This window comes from Labrus mixtus, chromosome 2, assembly GCF_963584025.1.
Source record: "Labrus mixtus chromosome 2, fLabMix1.1, whole genome shotgun sequence".
NCBI lineage: Eukaryota > Metazoa > Chordata > Actinopteri > Labriformes > Labridae > Labrus > Labrus mixtus.
Genome location: NC_083613.1, coordinates 30,047,643 through 30,070,306, shown reverse-complemented (window position 1 = coordinate 30,070,306; position 22,664 = coordinate 30,047,643). Strand labels below are relative to the sequence as shown.

The 22,664-nt window shown below is 42.8% G+C and overlaps 1 protein-coding gene and 1 long non-coding RNA gene across 3 annotated transcripts in view; both read right to left on the bottom strand.

Annotated features, from left to right (window-relative positions):
- Positions 1-602: 602 nt before the first annotated feature.
- The window catches only part of pax5 (paired box 5), a 57,636-nt gene continuing 35,574 nt past the window's right edge, over positions 603-22,664 (bottom strand). For both annotated transcript variants that reach the window (XM_061065266.1, XM_061065268.1), the window contains exons 7-11: positions 16,703-16,835; positions 11,832-11,933; positions 8,518-8,604; positions 6,837-6,923; positions 603-4,608 (exon numbers count right to left, since the gene is read on the bottom strand). In XM_061065266.1, coding sequence (XP_060921249.1) covers positions 4,526-4,608; positions 6,837-6,923; positions 8,518-8,604; positions 11,832-11,933; positions 16,703-16,835 — 492 coding nt within the window. In that variant the 3' untranslated portion in view covers positions 603-4,525. The remainder of the gene's footprint in view (positions 4,609-6,836; positions 6,924-8,517; positions 8,605-11,831; positions 11,934-16,702; positions 16,836-22,664) is intronic.
- On the bottom strand, positions 18,092-20,994 carry LOC132995607 (uncharacterized). Its single transcript, XR_009677036.1, has 2 exons — positions 19,235-20,994; positions 18,092-19,204 (listed from the first exon to the last, which is right to left on the bottom strand). It is a non-coding gene; the product is annotated as an uncharacterized LOC132995607 (long non-coding RNA).

Genomic DNA, 22,664 nt, shown 5'->3' with positions numbered 1-22,664 from the left:
CGATGCAGAGAGAATACGTTTTCATACTTTTTGAGATATTTCATTTTAAACCACGTGCTAACCTTGTGGTAGCACCCGAGGGATAAGTGTGACGATTACCAAATCAAAAGGGCACATCTTCTGGGGGTCATGGTTGCTTGTTTTTTTAGTAGCCTTTGTCGTATCTATTCACTGTATTATAAAGAATCTGAAATGATGATGGTGCGAGAAGAAAAGTCAGAGGATCACCAAACTTTGGGACCATGAATGTTGTATCCCAAACTGAGAAGTAGTTGTTAAAAACTGAGAAGTAGTTGTTAAAAACTGAGAAGTAGTTGTTAAAAACTGAGAAGTAGTTGTTAAAAACTTTACAAAGAGGAACGTTTTCTCGAAGGCAAGGCTCCTTCATTGGTGTCTGAACGGGTTGCTCAGTGCTGCCACTTGTGGCCGGAAATGATATGACAGCAATTCTAACAATTACAACTGAATTCTTCACGCTCTCAGCCGCAGCACTGAGCACGCCCAGTTGATAACAGAGAAAAGGAGTCCTTCATCTTATCTGACTTTACACGGCTTCTATCAGCTCTAATGAAATAGATCTCTTTTTTAAATGATATTTTGTAGTTTGTTTTTTGTCACCAGGCGTTTGTTTATTGTATGCGTATGAGGAGATTGCTGAAGGATTTTCACTCAAGTGGGATTTCAACACAATCAAAATACTAAATTAGAAGTATAAGTCTGTGGCTGACGAGTTCTGGGAAACATCCAGCTGAGTGGCGGTGGTTTGAGAATTGGGCGCTTTGATCAAGTATATGTCCTGCTTTCAGAGCCGCATTGTTTCTGTTGGTAAAGTATGTAAATCATAATTTAGAATTGGCATTGAAGTAACTTGTTTTAGACTTCATATCATCTAAAGCCCTGTGTATGCATGATAGACAAAGTTAAGTTTTGAGAGTTGCACGGGAGGGGCGCTGAATACGTTTGAATGATCCGCGGTCAGTCGGGGGTGTTGACATATATAAAACTAAAGGCACTGTCCTTGTTTTCAGCTGGTGTGGTTCAGGTTCAATAATGCCTCAGAAAGATCAAAGAGAGAAAGACAGAAATAAGGAAAAGGCTCCTGCTGCGGAGCGCGCTGGCAGCACAGCAGGCGAGCCGTCAGAAGAATCTTCTTTAGGGTTGTGTGCACACAACTTTTTTTTTTTTTTTTTTAAAGTCTACAAATGTAAAAGGATCCACTTCATCACTACTTCAAAAACCCAGAAACAACAAAGATTGAAAAAAAAACTAACAGCTCTGTTCTGTGTTTATAGGTTTTGTGTTTATAGAACTATATTTTAAAGTCTCACGCTGCAGATTTCGATGCCTCCAACCGGGGCGTCTAAGTAAAAACTACACAGTAGCAGTGATGCGCTACAGTCAGCCACACACACACCCCAAAAAACAAAGGAAGGGACAGAAAATGTGTAAACACTTGCAGACGATGGCTAAAACAACACCACACACCTCTTCGTCTTTTTATGGTAAAGAAAGCTTCATCACTAGATTCTAAATTCAAATGTGATTTTTTTTCTATCGACATTGTGAATACTCTTCTCGTTCACTGATTATTGTACAAATCTGGTATGGACAGAAGTGAGACAGGAAGCTATGTACAGGTTTAGGAAGATATTGCCCCCTCGCAAGATCAACACTGTGGGAACATCTGAGAGAGGATAACACGCTGATTCCAGATCAGTGCTCGAGGGCAAATCTGTCCCACGCTGTCTGTACATGGATGGGTAAGGCCTCGACCCCGGTGTCATACATTGTCACAGCGCAGAACTTATGCAGGAGACGAACAACAACAAAAAAACAAACCGTTTCACTTGTTTGTGTGTTTTCATGAAAGCAATGCTTTTATAGAAATAGTTTCAGGATGTCAAACAGCACAAGGACAAGCACTCAAAAGGATAAAAGAAGAAGAAGAAGAAGAAGAAGAAGAAAAAAGTACTTGATGGTTCTGAAAGGAAGTCAAAAAAACGAATATGGCGCCTTTTAAATGATGATTGAGTCTCTTTGTGCTTTTGTAGTAAGTCAGCCGATCCACTAGGGGGGGCCCATCTTTGGGGAGTTTAAAGAGAGAAATAGAAAGAGAGCGAGAGAGAGAGCGAGAAAAGAGAGGGTGCCACCGTGTCCTGACTCTTCTTTTTTTTTTTTTATAACAGGAAGCAGGAAAAAAATGGCGTTTTACTCAGTGGCACCCGTGTCGACTGAAACCAGGCGACAAACCATAAAGAGGAAAATCGCAGTCGCCTCATATTCATAAACAAGGACTTCTTTCCATATTGACAGTTTTTAAGATTTCATTTTTCACTGCATCGTCATCATCATCATCACTACTCTAGCACAACAGCGTGACACATATTATAAATCATTACAGGCATTCACTCTCACACCGGAGTGCAGCGCGGAAAAGCTTCTTAATATATTACTCTGTCTCCTCCACCATAAATAGCTCTTGATCACGACTTAAGTCTTGGCCGGGGGAGGGAGGATAGCACCTTCATGTACAAAAACACTCCCTGTTGGATTTTACGTTTGGTCTGATGTGAACTTGGTTGCCGTTTTGTTTTGAACAGCGGGGAGCCCGGATTCATGGCTGTGCGTCACTGAAAGGCATGTCCGTCAGTCCAGAGCGTTTTAAATCACTTCAAATGGAAGTGAACAAGTGAGAATAAAGGATTCAAAACGGGGGGGAAACACATTGCGGTACTTCAACAACCACTGAAATTTACCATTTGCTTCAGCACATCCCAAAACAATGACAATGATTTACAGTTTTAGCGACAGTAAGTGAGCGCTGCAGGCCTGTCAAGCTTTCATACATCATGTCGAGTGATGTCTTATGTTGTCGCCTTTCTTTGGAAACAGAAGCGCAAAAACTAAGATATGGACCAGATTTAGAAAAGGCTTGTGCACTTGTGTTTTAGGAAAAGATGTGGGAGACACAAGAGGCCGGACATATAAAAAAAAAATCAGCCGAGCTGCAAACATCTGGAGTTAAAAATTGGAGCTAGCGCAGAAGTGCGACAAACTATGGTTGCTACTGTGAGCACCTGAGGCCGGGCTGCAGACCTCTGGACGTCACGCTCACTAACATGTTGAAATACATGTTTTTGACAGCAGAAATAAAAATGTTTACAGCCTGCTTCAAAAAATGATTTTGGTCTGAAAAGTTCATGTAACTCAGAGGGGGGTGCTTTTTGTGTGTGTAATATTTATAGACTGAAGCTACCAGGAGGTGACGTCAGTACATCCATGTTTTATACAGTCTATGGAATAAGGCTACTGTTCATGTAAAAATACATGTTGTAAATCTCACACTCACACACACACACACACACACACACACACACACACACACACACAGTGGATGGATGTCCTGGTTTGTGCTCATCAAACTATCAGCAAGATAGGGCAAACTGCAGCGCACATTTCCATTAGTGGATTTGGTTTAAGGTAAGCTACAAATATTAGCATGTCTATCAAAGCAGCGAGGATTTGTTAGCCCTAATGCTGTTCTTCTGTATGAATGTAAACAGACTCTTTAAGAACGTGGATATGTATTTAAGCCAGGTTAGCCTAATTTGCTAGCTAGCCGACGGTGATAAAATTACCACAGATTAATGATACTTCAGTCAACATGTAAGTTGGTACCACCAAGAAATTAAGAGGCTGTCTATGTCATCGTCTTGTCTGAAATCATGGATTAAAGGTTTCGAACATGATTACAGTTTGGATTGTAAATCTGCCACAGTAATCAGTAATCACTGTGGCGCCGTGTAAGGTAGGTAAGCTTGACAGGCCTAGCATCATTAAGCTAAAGGACGCTCAGCAAACGGTCAGTGGTTGAACTGAACACTCCCAAAGTATGAAGCATTGTGATATCAGGGTAAAAGTGTGAAATCAAAATCAAAGAGACTAGAATGACAATGATGTGGAGGATTTTGGTCATTAAGAGTTATGAAAATTGGATTGTCTTTACTTCACCTCAGCATGGCATAGAAAATTGATTGATTGATGTGGGGGGGGGGGGGGGGGGGGGCATAAAAAGACTGCTTGAATGAGTGTTCCTTTTTTTTTTTTTTTTTTTTTTTGAATCAGCTCAAAGAATTTAATCACAAATAACTGAAAACACTTCGTTTTACCCAGAAAATCACAATACAGTTTCTGTCACTGCTCTGCTGACTTCTTGGATTAGTGGATGATTGGTTCAAAAGAAAATGGGGATAACATGCCTTGTTGCATTGTGGGAGGGTGAACTTTTCTTCTTATCATCCGTTATTTGTCTCTGCCATGCCTAGTTAAGTGTTGGTTTGAGTGTCATATAAAGAAAATGTGAACTTTACTGACGTCATATAATTGAAATCTTCATCCTCATTTTGCACTTAAGCAGGCAGTTTTGTTTTTTTGACTGAGCGAAGCTGGTGCTATCCATCCCTCCCTCCCTCCCTCCCTCCCTCGTATCCCTCTCCTCATCCTCCTCTTCTCTCTGTAGGAGGGGTCAGTGGCGGTCGTAGGCGGAGGCTGTTGCAGTGGCAGCAGGGCCCGCGCCCCGTGATGTTGCTCCGTAGTAGTACGGTGACCCTGAGGGAAAAAAAAATGCAGAAAATAAACGTATTGTTCATGTAATCCAGAAATGTTTATCACAGCTTTGGTCTTTTTTTTTTTTTAGGGGTTTTAGCCACAAGTCTGTTTGTTGTGATATCACTGTGCTCACCAGGATGTGGGATCTGATTCGTTAAGACAAGGCTACCCCCAAAAATAACTGACATTTTGGGTCACTTGTGGGCATTTCCTCGAGATGAACATACAGTCCACAGAGGCCGTCCATTACTAACATCAGCAGCCAATGTCTTTTCTATGATCATAATAAAGTGGTGACCTCTAGGGGCCACAGTGAATATTACAGGCTAATTTCGAAGTCAGGTGAAAAAGTCAAAAATTCCAATTTAAGGTGACAGCGAGGCCGGAGACATAAATGTTTTTTATCCTTGTGTTCCTGTAGACAACCAACATAGTTGGCAATGCACTACCCGAGTTACTGGAGGTCACCTCTAGAGGGCACACCAGAACGCTCACACCTTATGCAACTACCCTACGTCCGGGATGTAAAACTACAAACATGACGACACTGGAGGTGGGAAACTATAATATATCTGATTTCAGAACTAACATATTGTTAAAATCAACAACCAATAGTGACATCAGATCAGCTGGTTGCTGATGACAGAACACGACGTCAGCACTGTTCCCACTTTGTTTCTGCAGCATTTTTCTACGTTCACAGGCGTAACAGTCCTCGACTTGTTTGCCATTTAGTTTTGCAGGATTCTATGTTGATTGGTTATAGCTGTGCAGTGGCATCACACAGATGTAGATAATTGTGGACTTAAGTCTATTAGCTGGTCTCTGAAACTTTCTGCCATTGTTGTCCCTGCTGCTGTGTTGACTCTGTCCCACCCCATCTGGCTCAACACTGCCCCTAGTGCTCATGTGCATACAGCGTCTTATGTTCACTTTGCGTTTGCGGACATCACACATCTTCACAAAAGGTGTAAATACTGTTATAATATATATCTGTTCTGTCATCACGATTGGTTTTATTATAGGGAAAGGTTCTGTTGGATGTGAACAAATCGACCTTTACGGTCCTGTGGGCTGATGGACTTGTTTGATATTTTCTCGTGGCTTGCGTTGGGATTTGTTTAAAACTGGTGTGATGGTCTAACACTTCTAATCATGTTTCTTTCACCACACCTCATCTCTGGCTCCGTCTCTCCCCACGTTCAAAAGCAATTAACTTGGCGAGTGCAGCTTTTTATTACCGACAGGTCCGATGGTTAGATTGACAAAAGTGAGACCCGAGTTGTAATAAATCTGAATCGTCCTCTGAATGCTCAGGACCCACCGAAATGCTGTGTAAATGTGAAATGAGCAGCTTCAATTTCAAGATTATATTGTACTTTGAACGTCAGCCGTGAAAAGGCAGGGATGAGATGACACCAGCTGATGAAGCTAATGACGGGAAAAAAAATGGCTCTCCTTTTTCTTGTACGACCGACGAAATGAACTCAGGCTACCTTCTCTCACTCTTCTCATCATCCACTGTCACTCTTTTTACTCTGTTCCCTTCTAACACACACACACACACACACACACACACACACGGGCAGAGACACACACTATCTAAGTGACAGTCTAAGCTGACACACTGAGTACAGCTCTACTACGGCTGATCCCTTGAGTCTATTCTCTCCGCAGGGAAAAGGTCAATTCAATACTGTAACCCCAAAGACACACACCTTGAAACACACACACACTTTGAAACTCTGAAAAATACCCTCCTCCACACACACACACACACACACACACACACCTGTCTCTGTCACTTCCATCAATCAGGCCAGCTGTGTGTTGACAGGTTATGTCTGTCCACAGTCCAGGTAATCTCAGGAGGCTCTTTGGGGAAGTGAGGCATTAAGCCGGTCTGACAAACTATTTAGTCTCAGGGAAGTCTTCAGACGCCCTCTGTCTCCCTCTTTGCCCTTTTTTTTTTTTTGACTTTCTCGTCTGTCGTTGGTCACCTTTACTCAAATCTTTTTCCCCACATTTCCTCCCGACCATCAATCTTAAACCTTTCAGTGTCTCCTGGCCTCATATTATGTGTCCACTCATCCGTTATCACACAGAAAGTTCCCCTTTATTCCCGTCAGTGTTCTATGATCATTTTTCCTCCTCTACAAACACCTCTCTTACTCTTTCTTATACCTCCTGCCTTTTTTTTTTGTTTCTTTCTTTCTTTCTTTACCCACCTTGCATCTGTCCCGCCTGGCTGGTGAAGAGACTGGAGGAGCAGCCGATTTCCGTCCCCAGGAGAGACCCATAATCCTGCTGAAACACTGGGGACAGAGGAGGGAGGGGGGCGAGAGGTTAGGAGAAGAGAGGGATAAAAGGTGGAGGCCAAAAAAACTGACCCTTCTCACCTATTGACCTTCAAAGCGTCAATCATTGACCCTTTCACCTTTAAACGTGACCCTTAGATAGCTCCCCAGACGCCGACTTTGACACTGACTGTAGTTTTGGCTCAGGGTTAATTTCTCCTCTTTAGCACAGATGCAAAGCTCAAAGAGTGTTTCTGGATATTTTGTATCAAAATATTTGTGATCAAGGTGTTTTTTCTTCTCTTATCTTAAGACTTAGATTTTGTCATCACTAGGGAGGAGTTACTCACTTGTAGTTATAGTGGTGCGCATTGATTTGCAATATTACTCACAATCACCCCATACTCCCCCTGAGATTAAATTGGAAATGCAGTTTAAATTTGACAGCAAAATAAATCTAATTTAGTGTTAAAGGTCACATATTATGCTAAATACACTTTCTGAACACTAACATGTGTCCCTAGTCCGTCTACAAATCCCCAATTAAGAGAAAAGTCCATCCTCTCCGTCTTTTGCCTGCTCCACTTTTCAGAAAATGTGTGCTCAAACAGGCCGTTTGGAGATTTTCCCTTCATGACATCACAAAGGGCAGTAGCCCCTCCCCCAGGTGGGTGACACTCCCACAGCTAGGTGTTTGTTCTGCCCTCTGAGTCTGCCTTCTTAACGTAAACAGTAGGGCATGGTGAAAGAAAGCCTGAGCTACCCAATCTCTTCCAAATGTGGGCGTGGTCAGACACCGCTCATTTACATATTTAAAGGTACAGACACAGAAACAGCCTGTTCTGAGCAGGGCTGAAATAGAGGGGTTTATAGGCATGATCAAATACAGGATCAGAGTGGATTTAGAACAAGAAACTTCACAGACATGTTTTGGGGATCTCTGACACTTATTTCAAATTGTTGAAAAGTAGTATGACATGCGACCTTTAAAGAAAGAGTAACATTTTATGTCACAATGTAACAAAACAATCATTAAAAAAGGAGACATGTTTTCTATATTTCTGGCGCTGTCACACCTCTTTCAGACTGTCCCAGAAGAACACATTTCATTTAAAAGAGAATGAGTTCACATTGTTAATTGTTCATCCTTCTCATGATTGCATGAAAAATGATAAATAAGTGGTAAGAGTGAAATTCCTCCACAATAACAGATTTACATAAAATCTTACGAATCCCAAAATGCAGCACTGATGACTCATGCAGAGAAATGCCTCCCAATCTGTTCCTTCCTCTCTCTCTGCCTCTCTCTCTCTCTTTCTCACTCTGTCTTCCCTTTTCTTCAAACCTATTCACACCTTTAATTGCCAGTCTTTAGAAAAAATCCCTCCACAGAACCATTAGTATGTCTATGATGTATCCAACTGTAAAGTGCAGAACGGAAAGAAGTGTAATGTAATGAAAAGCTGAACAGCGGCGAATGAAAGATACAGCATATTACAAGAGTGTATTAGAAAGGTTGGAAGCGGGATGTGAGGTGGGATGAAAAGAAACTCAATGATACAATTATTGATCTCTGAGCAGAACTCTGTGCAGAGATGTGGGACACACCTACCTAATAAACTGGGGTTTGGAAATCTCCACGATTCATTGTACGTGGAGTACTGGGGATGGGAATAAGGACTTCCGGAAAAATCTCCCCCTGAGAGAAAAAAAAAAACACAAGAAACAGAGCAGGGTTAAGAAACAGCCGATGACAGAGAGGAGGAGCCCGTCTGTTCGTCGTCTTTGTCCCAGAGAAATAAAATGCTGGATATTTTTGGTTTGTATGCGTGAGCCCTGTTTGATATACAAGCCAACCAACGGAAGTGAACATCAAGTTCAGTAAGCCTTTTGGAAATATTGATTGGACATCTGGACTAGATGATTGATTAAATGCCAAGAATCCTGTTTTTAGTAGGGTACTACTCCAAGAACATTAGGACTAATTAAACCAGGGTGAAGATACAGCTTTTAATAAGATGAAGCAATGTTTTGACATAACAGATTTTGAAATGTTAGTTGCTGCATCTCATTAAAAGCTTTAACTACAAAGAACCTGCATGCTCTAAAATTGTATTTCTCACCAAAAAGACCTAAAACACTACAAAAGCATACTCTGGATACTTGTTTGCATGTAAAAGCACCGTGTGATACATCTATACAGAAAAGTAACAACATTGCATGCGTTTAAAAAAAGGACCTCCTGAGTTTTGAAAAGTAGCAGTGCCGTGTCCGAAGCTCAGCCTGGGGTGGCACGTGCCCCTGTTATCCGCTTGGCCACCATACCCAGATGTAATTTGGCAATTTGTCCCATCATTGGCAAGTTCAATCCAGTTTATTCAACTTTGTAGCAACAGGCTGCTGACGTTAAAAGTGATAGATTTAATGACTGTGAGCAATCATCCGCTCTGAATCAAACAACCAATCAAATCTAATAATTAACCAATGGGAAATGGACTTGAGCTTCTATAGTGCTTTTCTAGTCTTCTGACTATTCAAAAGTGCTTTTACACCGCAGGTCACACCTAAACATTCACACACTGATGGCGGAGGCTGCTAAGTAAAGTGACCATCAGTATTAGCTGACATTTATACATTCACACACATTTTTACGCCGATGAAGCAGCAGGTCTTGCCCAAGGACACAACGGACATGTGGCTGCAGGAGCTGGGGATCAAACCCTCAAACTTCCGGTTTAGAGACGACCGACTCTACCAACTGAGCCACAGCCGCCCCTGTACTAACAAGCATCATCCAGCTACAACCCACGTATAAGTCAGTGCCACCGTTTGGCCCCCTTTGTCAAAAATGTTTGGATACCCCCCCCTGCAAATTATAACCGCTATTTGTTAGAGAAACTGTAGGTAGCATGATGGTGCTCCAACAACTTAACCGTTCGGCCTTGTTTCCAGTTTTCATTCTGCTCACAGTAACACTTTAACCTTCACTCAGTATTCAGCAGAATGGTTTGCAGACTAGTTGAGAGTGACTGAACTGGAGATCTCGGCGAGTCTGTAGTGGTCCTCCCATACAGCGGATGATAGCATAGCTTTTCTCCCTCATTTACTACTTACTGTCTGGGGTCTACTCTTCCTTCCTCTCGTCTCCCCCTCCCACTCCTCCCCTTGCCCCTTTCCTCTTTTATTTTTCTCTCTCGTCCTCTCAGACTACAGCCCAACCCGTCACCCTTCACATCAAAACAACATTCTTCCCCGTTTCTTCTCCTCTTGCGCTCCTTTCTTTTCTATCTTTGGCTCTTTTTTTTTTCTCTTCTCCTGAACCTTCACTCCTCCCGGGGGATTCCTCTCCCATAGCTGACAGTCACAGACCCTGATGCCCCCCCCCCCCCCCCCCCCTTCCTCCATCCCTCCTCTCTCCCTCTCGTTCTGTCGGTTCTGCCTCACTGCTCCTCTACACCCCCTCTGAGTGTCAGCCCCCCTGCTGCAGCGAGAGAAGAAGAAGAACAGCAGAAGAGAGTTGCTTGCTTAATGAAGGTATGATATTAGACAGAGCGGACAAAAAGGAGGATAATTTGCCTGGGAAGTGCTGATATAAAACATGGTGGAGCTGGAGGAGCAAAGCTGGAAGATTATCTCCTTCCAGTCAGCAAGTCGGAGAATTCACAGTATCTTTTAGATGTCGAGGTGGTTTGTGTGTCTGTTTGTGCGTATTTGGATGCACAACCCAAGTTTTCTATCTCACACGACCCACTGTTCGAGCGTGTGTGTGTGTGTGTGTGTGTGTGTGTGTGTGTGTGTGTGTATGTTTATCTGCGTCTGTCAGGTGGGGTCGGGGATGCGGTCTCCATGGCATCCCCGGGTGCGAACATCCTCCCCTTGTCATCACCGTAGTGACGGCAACGTGTCAGGTTGTTTAGGAGACAGGGGGGGGGCGGGGGAGGGAGGGGGAGTGGAGGGCGCAGGGGTCTCCCTTGTGTAGCTCAGTGTCAAGGTCGCGCACACACATTGTCAAAAACAAACACACAAAGGCACGCTAGCAATAGCATGCCGACACACACGTTCACACCCACACACGAATATGCTGTCAAACCTGAGGACAGGACGGGGTGAGCGCTGGGGGGGGGACAGGGCGACAGGGTTACCCATCTTTAGACGTGCTGTTCCTACATGTCCACCGAGGGTGAGTGTGTGTACGTATTTTCAGAGACTGAATGATCGAAAATACACAGAGATAAAACTTGTAAACAACATTGTTTTTGACTTTGCTCTGCTGACGCTGTTGCTTTTGCGTATCTGTCTTTATTTCTCTGCAGTAAACTTCATGACCAGCACTGAGAGGGAAAGAGAGAGAGAGAGAGAGAGAGAGAGAGAGAGGAAGGATGGCGGTCCAGGATTGAATCACAAAAGCAGCGTAGAAAGGCGGAGTGGAAGGGAATGAATGAATTAGTCGTGGGTCACTGGTGATTCTCATTAAAAACAAATTACTAATGTTGAGGAGGGACAGCTGTGCTACTGTGGCTGCTTTCTAATGATACACACAGAGAGGCGCACACAACACGGGCACAAACGCACACGTATATGTAAAGATATACACAAACGTGCACACACAGCACCCCCTGGGAGCACTGTCAGCCATACAGACAAGAAGGAGGAAGTGGCAGAGCTAAGTAAGCCCCTGAAGACACACCGACATACACACTCACACCAACAAACTCACACGCGCACACACAAACGTGAAACATAATCTTAGGAGAATTCAAACAGATAGGTAAATACAGTTACAGATGTAAGATGGCACTGTTGGTTATCAGAAAAGTTGGCACAGTTTGAATTAGTGTGTGCATGTGTGTTTGTGTGTGTGTGTGTGTGTGTGTGTGTGTGTGTGTGTGTGTGTGTGTATGCAGGTGTGTGCGCTCGTGTACTCACCAGGTACCATGCCAGTGAGGGAGGGGGTGGAGTAGCTGCCCTGTCCAGTAGGAGGAACATGTGGAGGGTAGCCTGGTAGAGTGGTGCTGGCTAGGTCTCGACCTGTAATCACACACACACACACACACACATAAATACATACACATGCTCTCATCAATGCATTATCAAAAATCCTGTTATAAGAAGCATCACCACATTTACACCTCGCTGTTTTGTTCAGTTTGTAAGCCTGTTATTTGCAAATACGGTTTGAGGTTTCTTCATCAGGACCTAAAAAGGGCTGGAGATTCAGGATTACCGAGATATAAACAACACATTAAAGCAAGAGAAATTCAAAGATCGAAGGACATCCAGACATCACAATACTAAAAAAAGACATAATTTATTTTAAAAAGTTATGACAAAGTGCTTTTACAGACACACACTCAAAAGTTTCAAACACCCTTCCATAGTTAAAGTGCATCATCTTGTGCTAGCGTTTTAAAGAAGTGCTATGGCAGCGAGTACAAAAGTGGTTTTTTTTAAGCGTTTTGCTCTCCCCTAAGGAGCAACAAACTGAGAGCCAAGAAGCAGAAACTATCGACTTAAGAGGATGAGAACAGTCATGGAGCAGAGAGCTCGCTGTACGCTGCAGCCGTACAGGATACAGATCTGAAAGGTTATGTTAAGACTCATCTATAAGCTTCCTCACACATTTGAAAATTTGGTTAAGAAAATGTTTTGTTTTTAAGAGACAGGTTACAAAACCATGAAACAAGAGAAAAAAAAAGAAAGGTTAGATTCAATTACGGTAGAGCTTGAGATAATAAATTCACAAAGCTGCATCAATGTTAAAATGAGACAGTTTTCTAAGGCAAACATAGATATTTAAGATAAAAGTCACTATTTGGGCGTGTGTGGCTCAGTTGGTAGAGTTGGTCGTCTCTCAACTGGAAGGTCAAGCGGCGAATGATTGTGCATGATTTGGCTTAGTTACTTCTGATGGTCACTTTACATTGCAGCTTCTACCATCAGTGTGTGAATGTGTAGGTGTGACACGCGGTGTAAAAGCGCTTTGAGTAGTCAGAAGACGAGAAAAGTCCATTTACCATTTACTATCCACACAGTCAACACCCAAGTTTTCAATGCTTGTAGGTCCATGGTTTGAGAAATGCAGATCATTTCCTTTGTCTTGGATATTTGTAAAGATCACAGGCTGGCCTCAAACCTGGGTCACCCGCCCAAGTACCTTAGCCCCTGTACATGGGGTGTGGGAAGCAACCGCTAGTCCACCGATGCCCCCAACTGTTGCAATAGTTACTTTGATCCTTCAGCTAATCCATTTTTTTCTTCAATTGGTTTCCGCCTGATCCAAACTGTGTTTTAAAGGCAAAGGTACTTCTTCAATGTGCTGCATCAATATTTGACATCCAGTGTACCTTGGCAGGATTGTATAATTAAATTTCAATATCATTAAAATGCTGAAAATAACACCCCTAAATGTATACCCCTCATGGAGGCTGTTTACTAAAAATGCACATGTAGGATGTCCCTCCTTTTGTTTCCTTCCTCCTTGTTTTCCATCAGCTAACATCTATTAATTTACCATCTCCCCCTCCTCTTTCTGCCACCCCTCCCTCCCTCCCTCCCTCCCTCCCTCTGTCTGTCAGTAGGTGGATTGGATATATAACTGCATTAGACTACATGACAGTGTGTCGGCCCAAATCATTTCTCTATGTTTGCACGCAGTAGACATTGGGAGTGCGTGGAGAAGGAGCCCTCCATTCATCATCATCATACACACACAACCACACACACACACACACACACACACACACACACATCAACACCCTCCTCTTTCTCCGTGCACACACACATTTATCATCATCATAAACAGCTCAGATGCTAACACCATCAATCCCATTCACTTCCCCTCCACTTAACCACCACTAACTAACTGGGAGGAGGAGGAGGAGGAGGAGGAGGAGGAGGAGGAGGAGGAGGAGGAGGAGGAGGAGGAGGAGGAGAAGATGTGAAACAGAGAGGAGAACATACAATACAAGGAGAGGAGATGGAGAAACAGGAGAGAACATCAAAGACGGAGAAGAGAAGTAAGGTTACAGCGGTGGATTTCTTTACCTGACTTTTACCATGATGTAAAAATAATCTGTTACAAGCAAAATTTAATTTATATTGAAGCAATTGTGCATACATTTTGATATAATTAAAGCATCAAACAAAACCTACAAATTAAATTTAAAAGCACCTTTCTACAAAAGTCCTAAGCCAACATGCATCATTCAATTTTACTTTTATTTCCTGTAATAACGAGACATTCCAGTTGTTCTCTAGAGATCTCGACTTATTTATCCTGTTAACTCTGGATAACAACGCTGTCTTTTTCCATGATAACGAGTTGATTCTCAAGATCCAGAGAAAATGACTGAATTGAACTCTTTATGACGGAGAAACAATGTACAGACGTCACCCATTGGAACAAAAATTAGTTTTCTTCATTTAACCTGAATATAAATCTCAAGGAGTAATTGAGGACATACCCTCATTTTTAATGATGTTGCGAGTATATTTAAAACAAAATATCAAGAAAAGACAAGTGGTTATAAGTAACGGTAAAAAAAAAAAAAAAAAAGCAGAGAAAAGCAGAGCAGTAAAGACAAAGTGCAGCAAAGGCTGATGGGAAACTCGTTAGTTTGTCGAGTATTGAAATAGTTGAGGGAGTTGTCATCCCTTCTTTTTTTTTGGTTCAGTGACTCACTATCCATTATGTATTTAGTTTCTTGTATTATCAAGAATATCATCCTCTGTTATTTCATTAAAAAGAAAGTCACTGAATGCCAAATTACAGATTTGATTTAAGCAGGACAGCTGAAATATCATTATCGTTAGTTTCACAGGGAGCTCAAAAGCCATGTGAATAGAAATGATATTCATGAGTGCTAAACAAATGCAGCGATTGGACATTTGACATTCAAACCTTAATTAAATATCAGAAATACCAGCCAATCAGAAATGCCACACGAGAAACTCTCTCAAGTCTTTTGGTGCCAGCTGAAAGAAGCCAACCAAAGACAAACAGCATCCTGACGCTTCATATCCTCAAAGTCCAGTTTGTTTGACTAGTGTGAGTGCTCCGCTCCGTGCTCAAGGCATAAAAAGGGAAAAATAGATGGGAGCAGTAGTGGAGTTGATGAGGGAGGGGAATAGGCAAAGTAAAACTGTGTGGTTACAAATCATCTGAGGCTCCTCCTCCTCCTCCTCCTCCTCCTCTCATTTTTCTGACCTCTTCACTTAATATCGGCCTCTTCAGCTCCCTCACTACTTGAGCTTCTTTCTCATGAATCCCTTCTCTCTCTCTCCTCCGTGCTTCCCCCTCTGTCCCTCTCCGCCTCCCCTCTCCTGTCTCAGTGTAGTAAAGTTTTTCTCGGTGTTTGACGCGACAGCGAGGCATTAGTGCAGACGGGCTACTCATCCGCTCAGGGTCAGTGCACAGGGCACGGAGGAGAGGGAGGGAGGAGAGGAGAGATGGACTCTCTACAGCCCAACTTAGAGGGGGCAGACAGGGCCAGATCCTCTGAGGTGTGTGTGTGTGTGTGTGTGTGTGAGCGTGTGTGTTCCTGTGTCTGTGCATACACTGTATTTGTGTTCATGTATGCCAGTTGTGTTGACGTATCTGCTCTCCACAGCTTTACTGTAGAGGTCAACTGCAAGTACAAGTCTCCTCCGCGCTCACTTGCAGCAGCGGACAAAACATGCTTCCTCTGGCTCTCTTTCTCTATTACTTGAACTCCTCTGAATAAAACAGCCATCAGAGCAACAAATATCAAACATGGAGGAAATCTTCCATGTACAATATGTCCCTTTGGACTGGAGTAGGTGAAGATCAGGGGGAAATGAAAATGCCCTACAGATTTGGAAAGGAAAATTGAATGTCTAAATGTTGCCTGTGTCCGGACCAACAACCCTTCAAGGAAGCAATAACACTGCGTCAAACACACAGACATCTGATCCCCTAGAGGGAGCCCTATTCTGAGGGAATAGACAAGGCAAGGAAATGCATGCATAATATTCAGAAGATGCATGTGTGAATATGAATGTGTGTGCTTGCATGCATAAGCAGAAATGGAAATGTTCTCTCTCTCTCTCTCTCTCGTTCCTTTTCTCTGTCGCTCTTTTCCAGGTAATATTCCTCAGTGGGTTAAAAAAGAAAAAAAAAAAAGAGCCCTTTCCCAGATATCCCAAAATCCCAGCTCTATGATTTCCCTCATTACAGATGGGAACGCCGAAGCCTTGTCCAAGTGCTCCCTGGTCTGCTCTTAATTAACCGCTGCCTCTCCTGGCACCTCTAAATGGAGACGGAGGAGGAGGAGGCGAGGCCCTCACTTTTTCCTCTCTTTATCCACCTTTCTTTTTTCCTCCACTCCTCTGGGCTGCTCACCTCTCCCAGCGCACTGAGCTCTTCAAACAGGATCACTTAGGATCTGTGTAGCTGCCATCTCTGCTGAGGTAGACTTAAAAATGAAATGTCACCGCGCATTGAATACAAATGACTGTGTTTAAAGTCATACTAACGTTAGACTGTTTTTTTGGTTTTGCTTATTTTTTTGGATTCAGTCATAACGTAGTGAAGACAATTTAGGTGCAACGGAAGAGGAATTAAAGCAATACGTAAGAAAACAAGCTTAAGAGATGTTCCCAAAAACAAGTCTAAAGATAAGAAACATCTGGGTATAATCCTTAAACATGGTTAGCAGTTTTATTGATCATCCAAATATACTCGTCCCTGTTTTCTAGATATCGTCCGGTTTAACTGAGGGAACAAAAAGTCTGAATCTGAGCAGGAGTGTAGTTTATATGTTGGATGTCTTTCTTACCTGGAACGAGTGAATAGGACTGTGGACCGGACACGCTGGCTCCTAACTCCGCCCCCGAACCGGGATTGGCCAAACTGTTCTTCATCTCATCCAGTCCACCGGCGAGCGAGGCCATGGCTGAATAGTCCGACGTCTGAGAGCGGAGGGAGAGTAAATGAGAGAAGGGGGGGGAAAAAAGATATGAAATCATTACATGTTCTGCTACATACAGCATAAATGTATTGTAGTATGCTGCCTTGTGGCAAAGAGCAATGAAGCTTTAGTATGAACGAACACACACACACACACACACACACACACACACACACACACACACACACACACACACACACACACACACAGGTACAGAAACATACACACACACACACGTACAGAAAGACTCCTACAGTGGAGAGTTTATTGATCTGTTTACAAAGACAGGGATTTACTGTACAACCAGGTCCAACAGTCTATAACCACAGGATCAGCTCGCTCTTTCTCTTTATCTCTCCCATCCTCACACACACACACACACACACACTGAAAAACACATCATACACTTCCTTCACACACACACACACACACACACACACACACACACACAGAGACATCGTATAGACCATGGCTAATGCAAAGCCTCTTGTCTCCCCAGATACCAACAACAATAACTACTGTGATCATCTCTACACACCTACACACCAGCTCACAGTGCTCCTAACACACACACACACACACACACACACACACACACACACACACACACACACACAATCACACAGCCACTACAACAAAGTGTAAAACATATAGAGAAGAGCAGACTGCGGTGGCAAAGCAATTTCTGGTTGTTATTAAGTTGTGCGATTTTTTTGTCTTCCTGTTTTTTTGACAGCCCCGCCCACTCTGAGAAAGTGCTTCGTTGCATGAGTAGATTGAGTACAACTGAAGGAGACCAACAGACTTTCCAATTTGAAGAAAATACTTTCTGTGGCCTAAAAAGACAAACGTGTAACAACCGAACCAACTTTAAAATGCATATTTTTTTACTTTGCAGATGTTTATTAGCTCTTGTCTGCTGCTGTCTCTGCCTTACAGAACGCTGCTTGTGAAACAGGAGGGGAGGGGCGGGGGGAGCTGAGGGATGAAGGAGGTGTGTCTGAAGAGAGACTTTGTTTTGATCTGACTCTGAAAGTCTCATAGTAAGCCTTTAAATAAGTCTTACTTTTGATTGCACATGTCCAGCTGTTTCTTTACATAACCTTTATTACAGATGTCTCTTAGTTTTACATTTACCAGATACATGTTTTTTGACAATTACCACAAAACAAAAAATGTATTAAAGCGCCTGTGAGGAATGTTGGAGTTACGTCACTTTTCAGCGCTCCCTGTGGTCAAAGTATAATTCTTTAAAAGTTTTTAAATAAGAAATAAAACATGATAATCTTTAACGTTAAACGTGAAGCTGCTTCTCTAAAAACCTGATTTAATGAACTCTCTCCCAAACTGCAGACAGAGAGATGAATATAGGAAACTGCCCCCTCACCTCCATCTGAACCCGACACAGACCCATGACCCATCCATCCTCCCTCCTCCACCAGATGTGTGTGTGTGTGTGTGTGTGTGTAGGGATGGCAGTGAAATGATGATCACCTAGATATAGATTAACCACTATTTTCAAGATCGCTACGCTCATCATGATTGAATGACCTGTCCGCTGTCTATTTGTGCATGTGTGTGTGTGTGTGTGTTTGAGTACAATTGTTATATATTGTGGTAGCCCTTAATAGAGATACATCCATACGTTTTATTTTACTCAGTTTTCCCATGAAAAGTAAATTTTGGTTGTTTTCCTCAGATATCAAATTATTTATCTCTGAATGAGCAATGCTGGTTTCTCTGTGATATCAAGTTCTCAACATCGCAAGAAAACTGTTAAAATTAGATTGTTATCACTGGAAAACCAGCTTTTTTATTCCCAAGATAACGAGATAAATCAAGATCTGAAACTGACAAAAAACTAAATTTACTATACGAGAAAACAGAGTTTGAAAAAAGGTACTGATGCATGCTGGCTGAGAGTTTCCGTTACACATGCCTTAATTGAATATTAATATTTTACAACTTTTACAAATAACATTTTTCATCACTTTGCATTTGAGTTGTTTTTGTTTGCTGTGGTGACAACTTGCTTTGGGTGCAATGTGAGCAGGAAAAAACTCACTTTTCTATATTCATTGAATTACCTCGTCTTTTCTCGACTGCTAACCTGCCTCTGTGTGTGTGTGCGTGTGTGTGTGTGTGTGTGTGTGTGTGTGTGTGTACACTAATGACAGCAATCAGAATTTCCTTTAGGTGATGAGGTGAGAGTTTCGCACTGACCCTTTTAATACCTCTGCATCTGTGTGTGTGGAGGTGTGAGTGTGGGCGTGTGTTTGTGCTCACTGACCTCTTAAACACCCCTGTGCTCGTCAACACACAACACAACCACTGGACTGTGACCTGCCAAATAAGAGCTTACTCTGTACACTACACACACACACACACACACACACACACACACACACACACACACACACACACACCTCTCTCTCTCTCTCTCTTTACACTTCAGACACATTTTTAAGCTCTTTTCTCTCTTAACACCCCCCCCCCCCCTTCCCCCTGACACATCACACCTGTAGTTTTTTTTCACCCATTCATACACACTTTCCCTAGAGCCCCTCCTCCCTCTCTTGGCGTATTGTAATGGTGTCTAATGTTTCCATGTTTCCATGTAGATGGGGGCCAGGCAGCAGCAGCGACAGAGAAGACGGGGTCTGCCGTGGTAATTGGCCATGATGAAGTTTGGCCAGTGGGGTGACAGCCCCGCTAAGGAAGATGGATCATTCTCATTCGGCCCCGTAAATGTTGTCAATTCCAGCGCTCATAAGGCCCCATCAGCCCTCATCAAAGAGGGGGGACGCAGCTGCCTTGGAAGGGTTGGCGTTTGGGTGGAGGAGGAGGTGGGGTGTGAGTCGTATTGGGGGCAGGATGGAGGGTTAAAAGAAAAGATGGCAGGAGGAAGCTAAACATTGGTCAGGACGTACTTTACTCAAGTCATGAACAAAGGGTGAGATGGGATAGTAATGATGCAGAGAAATGTTGAATAAATGAAAAGGAGGGAGAAGATAATATGGAAAGAACTGAGATGAAGACAGCACAGTCCTTTTGAAAACTCTAAAAGAATAACTCCATGCTCAGACTTCAGACCGTCTTTAAATACGGACGCATCTCCTTCTGTTGTACATTTTAAATTGAAGCTGAAACACCCTCGTGAAGGGCGCTAACATATCACTCTGGTGATGTCATTTGGAGTCAAGACATGTGCAGAAGGGATCTGGCTGGTAAAACTACAGAATTGATGCGCCTCGACTTCCACTTACCAAATCAATCAAACCAAACCAAGTTATCAAACTGAGCCAAGTTTTGGTTTATTGAGACCAAAAATAAAATAAATAGTATTTCCTCCTTACTGCAATAATTCGTTTAGCTTGTATTTCTTAATTCACGACCGACTCCCGATGATTTGACAGCTTTCTCGAATGACTAATTAGCAGTTCAGACTCAGAAACATAAAAATAATGGATTTCTAAAATGTTAAAATTATAAATTGTGCTAAGTGGACACAAACAGTGTATGCTAATCTTGGTATTGTTACAGGGTTTGAGACTCATAAAAACATGTCTCCTATTGGCTGATTATGACCGGCTCACTCGCTCCATCCCTTACACACAGCAGGTTGGTCCACTGACTCACATTTGAGAGGGTAATGGTTTTGTCCAAATTTCACATCAATAACAGATGAGCCCTAATCGGCCCCTCTGACACACACACACACACATATGCACACTCACACACACACACACACATATGCACACTCACACACAGCCTGGCCCCGTTGGCTTGCACCAATTTGCATAATAGTATTTCCCTTTTTCTCCATTCCCCAAATAGATCTGGATTTCTCCATCGCTCTCTCTCCCTCTCTCCACATTGTCTTGTGTGCTCCTGATGGAAAAAGGCTCGACTATAAACAAACACAATTCCCTCAGAGGCCCACGAACGGAGACAAGGATTGTGGGGAAGGAATTCATCTGCGCTCAAACTGAGCGTGGCAGCAGTGGGGAGGATATTTATTTCCTGACGGGCCAGATAGACCTCAACTCTGGGGAGAGGCTGCAGAAGTTCATGAATTTTATATGAAAAAATTGACTAAGATTTCTTTAAATCAATATATATATATTTATATATATGAGTGTGTGTGTGTGTTTGTGTGTATTTGTAGTTAGTAGGGCTGGGTATTGTCAAGAACCTCCCAATTTAATTCGATTTCGATTCTTTAGGTCACGATTAGATTCTATATCGATTTGATTATTGATCAATATGCTTTGATTTTGATTCAATAATATGCAGAGATGGAAGAAACACCCAGATAATTCATTACAGTACCTTCTGGACATTTTGCAGACTTTTGGAAACTAAAGGACCTTTTGCAGTGAAGCTTGTGTTGAGTGTCTGCATGTGTTACTGCGAGCATTTATCGCAGGTATCTCCATCAGTGACTGTTAGCCCTGCCCAGAAGACTCCAAAATGTTCCCTATAGCAAACATACTGTATGTACTACCGCAGCTTCTCCAGGTTACATCTGACTCAAAGTAAACATGTTGCAGGATAGATTCAAGCTCAATACTGACTTTTACTCGACGTCTTTGAGGAATAGCTTTAATGGTAAATAACACTACAGTCGTCTGGCTACTTGCGGTTAATCTGAGATTTGGTGTTGATGATGGCGTTGGTGCACTGGCTCTCTTGCCTGCTCAGTGATTGTGATTGTGTATGTGCGCCGGGGGAACCTAGAAGACGGAGGTGTCCTCAATGCACTGGAATGGGTCGTGTGCATAGTATGAAATTGAATCCTGCCGTCGCTGCTACAAAACACAATACAAAGCCAGGCTGTTGCTCTGGGTTACACAACATTGTCCAGCTGAAGTCAGTATTCAATAGAGTATAAAATGTGTATGAACGAATATGGGGGGGGGTGGAAGTTAACAAGCCGCCATTACTGTGTCGGCATCTCCCTACGTCAACTGCGGGTTTGAACGCAAGCTTTCCAGAGAGGTTTGGAATAAAACGGGGAGTTCACAATCCACCCAGTATGAGACCAGAAACTTTACATCGATTCATTGGCCGTACAGAAGACCGAGATATTTTTCAGGAGAATATTATAATTATTAGTAACATTTGGCCCTCTCTGAGTGACTAGATGGTATGTAGCATAATCAGGGCAGTGGGACTGCTGGGTGCTGTGGTGGGCATTTGGACCCGGGGCAGCAGGGCTGGGTTGGGGGCTCCATCAGCCCTGCTGATTTATCACCTGGGTAATAGGAAGTGATTGAAGGGAAATTCAAATGAACTCTCTCCGACAGGCGCACATGCAGACACACATTGGAGCACGCACACACACAAATTAATAGTGGGACTTAATAGACTACAGGGAGAGAGGGAACAAAAAGCTCGAGGGGGAGATGAGATAAAAGGACGGCTTGTTAGTGTGGAGAGATAAAGAGAGGGTCTGAGACAAACAGGACAGAGGAGCAACAACTAGTGACAGATAAAATAAGATTTTCTTGCGAGGAACGTGAGCAATTTGACTTTCTTTTATCTGTATCTGTGAGAAAGGAAGCAGAAATAATGAATGAGGCTCGTGTTTCAGCGCATGAAAGCCAAAGAGATAATGAGAAGCTTAAAATAACCAGTAAAATTACAGTATATTAGTATACCATTGTAATATACTATTGGTACCTGAAATTGAGCCACTTGCATTTTTGCACATTCTTTCAAAAAAATGAAACCACCACACACACACACACACACACACACACAGACACCGACACACACACACACACACACACACACACACACACACACACACATTAACACTAAGCCA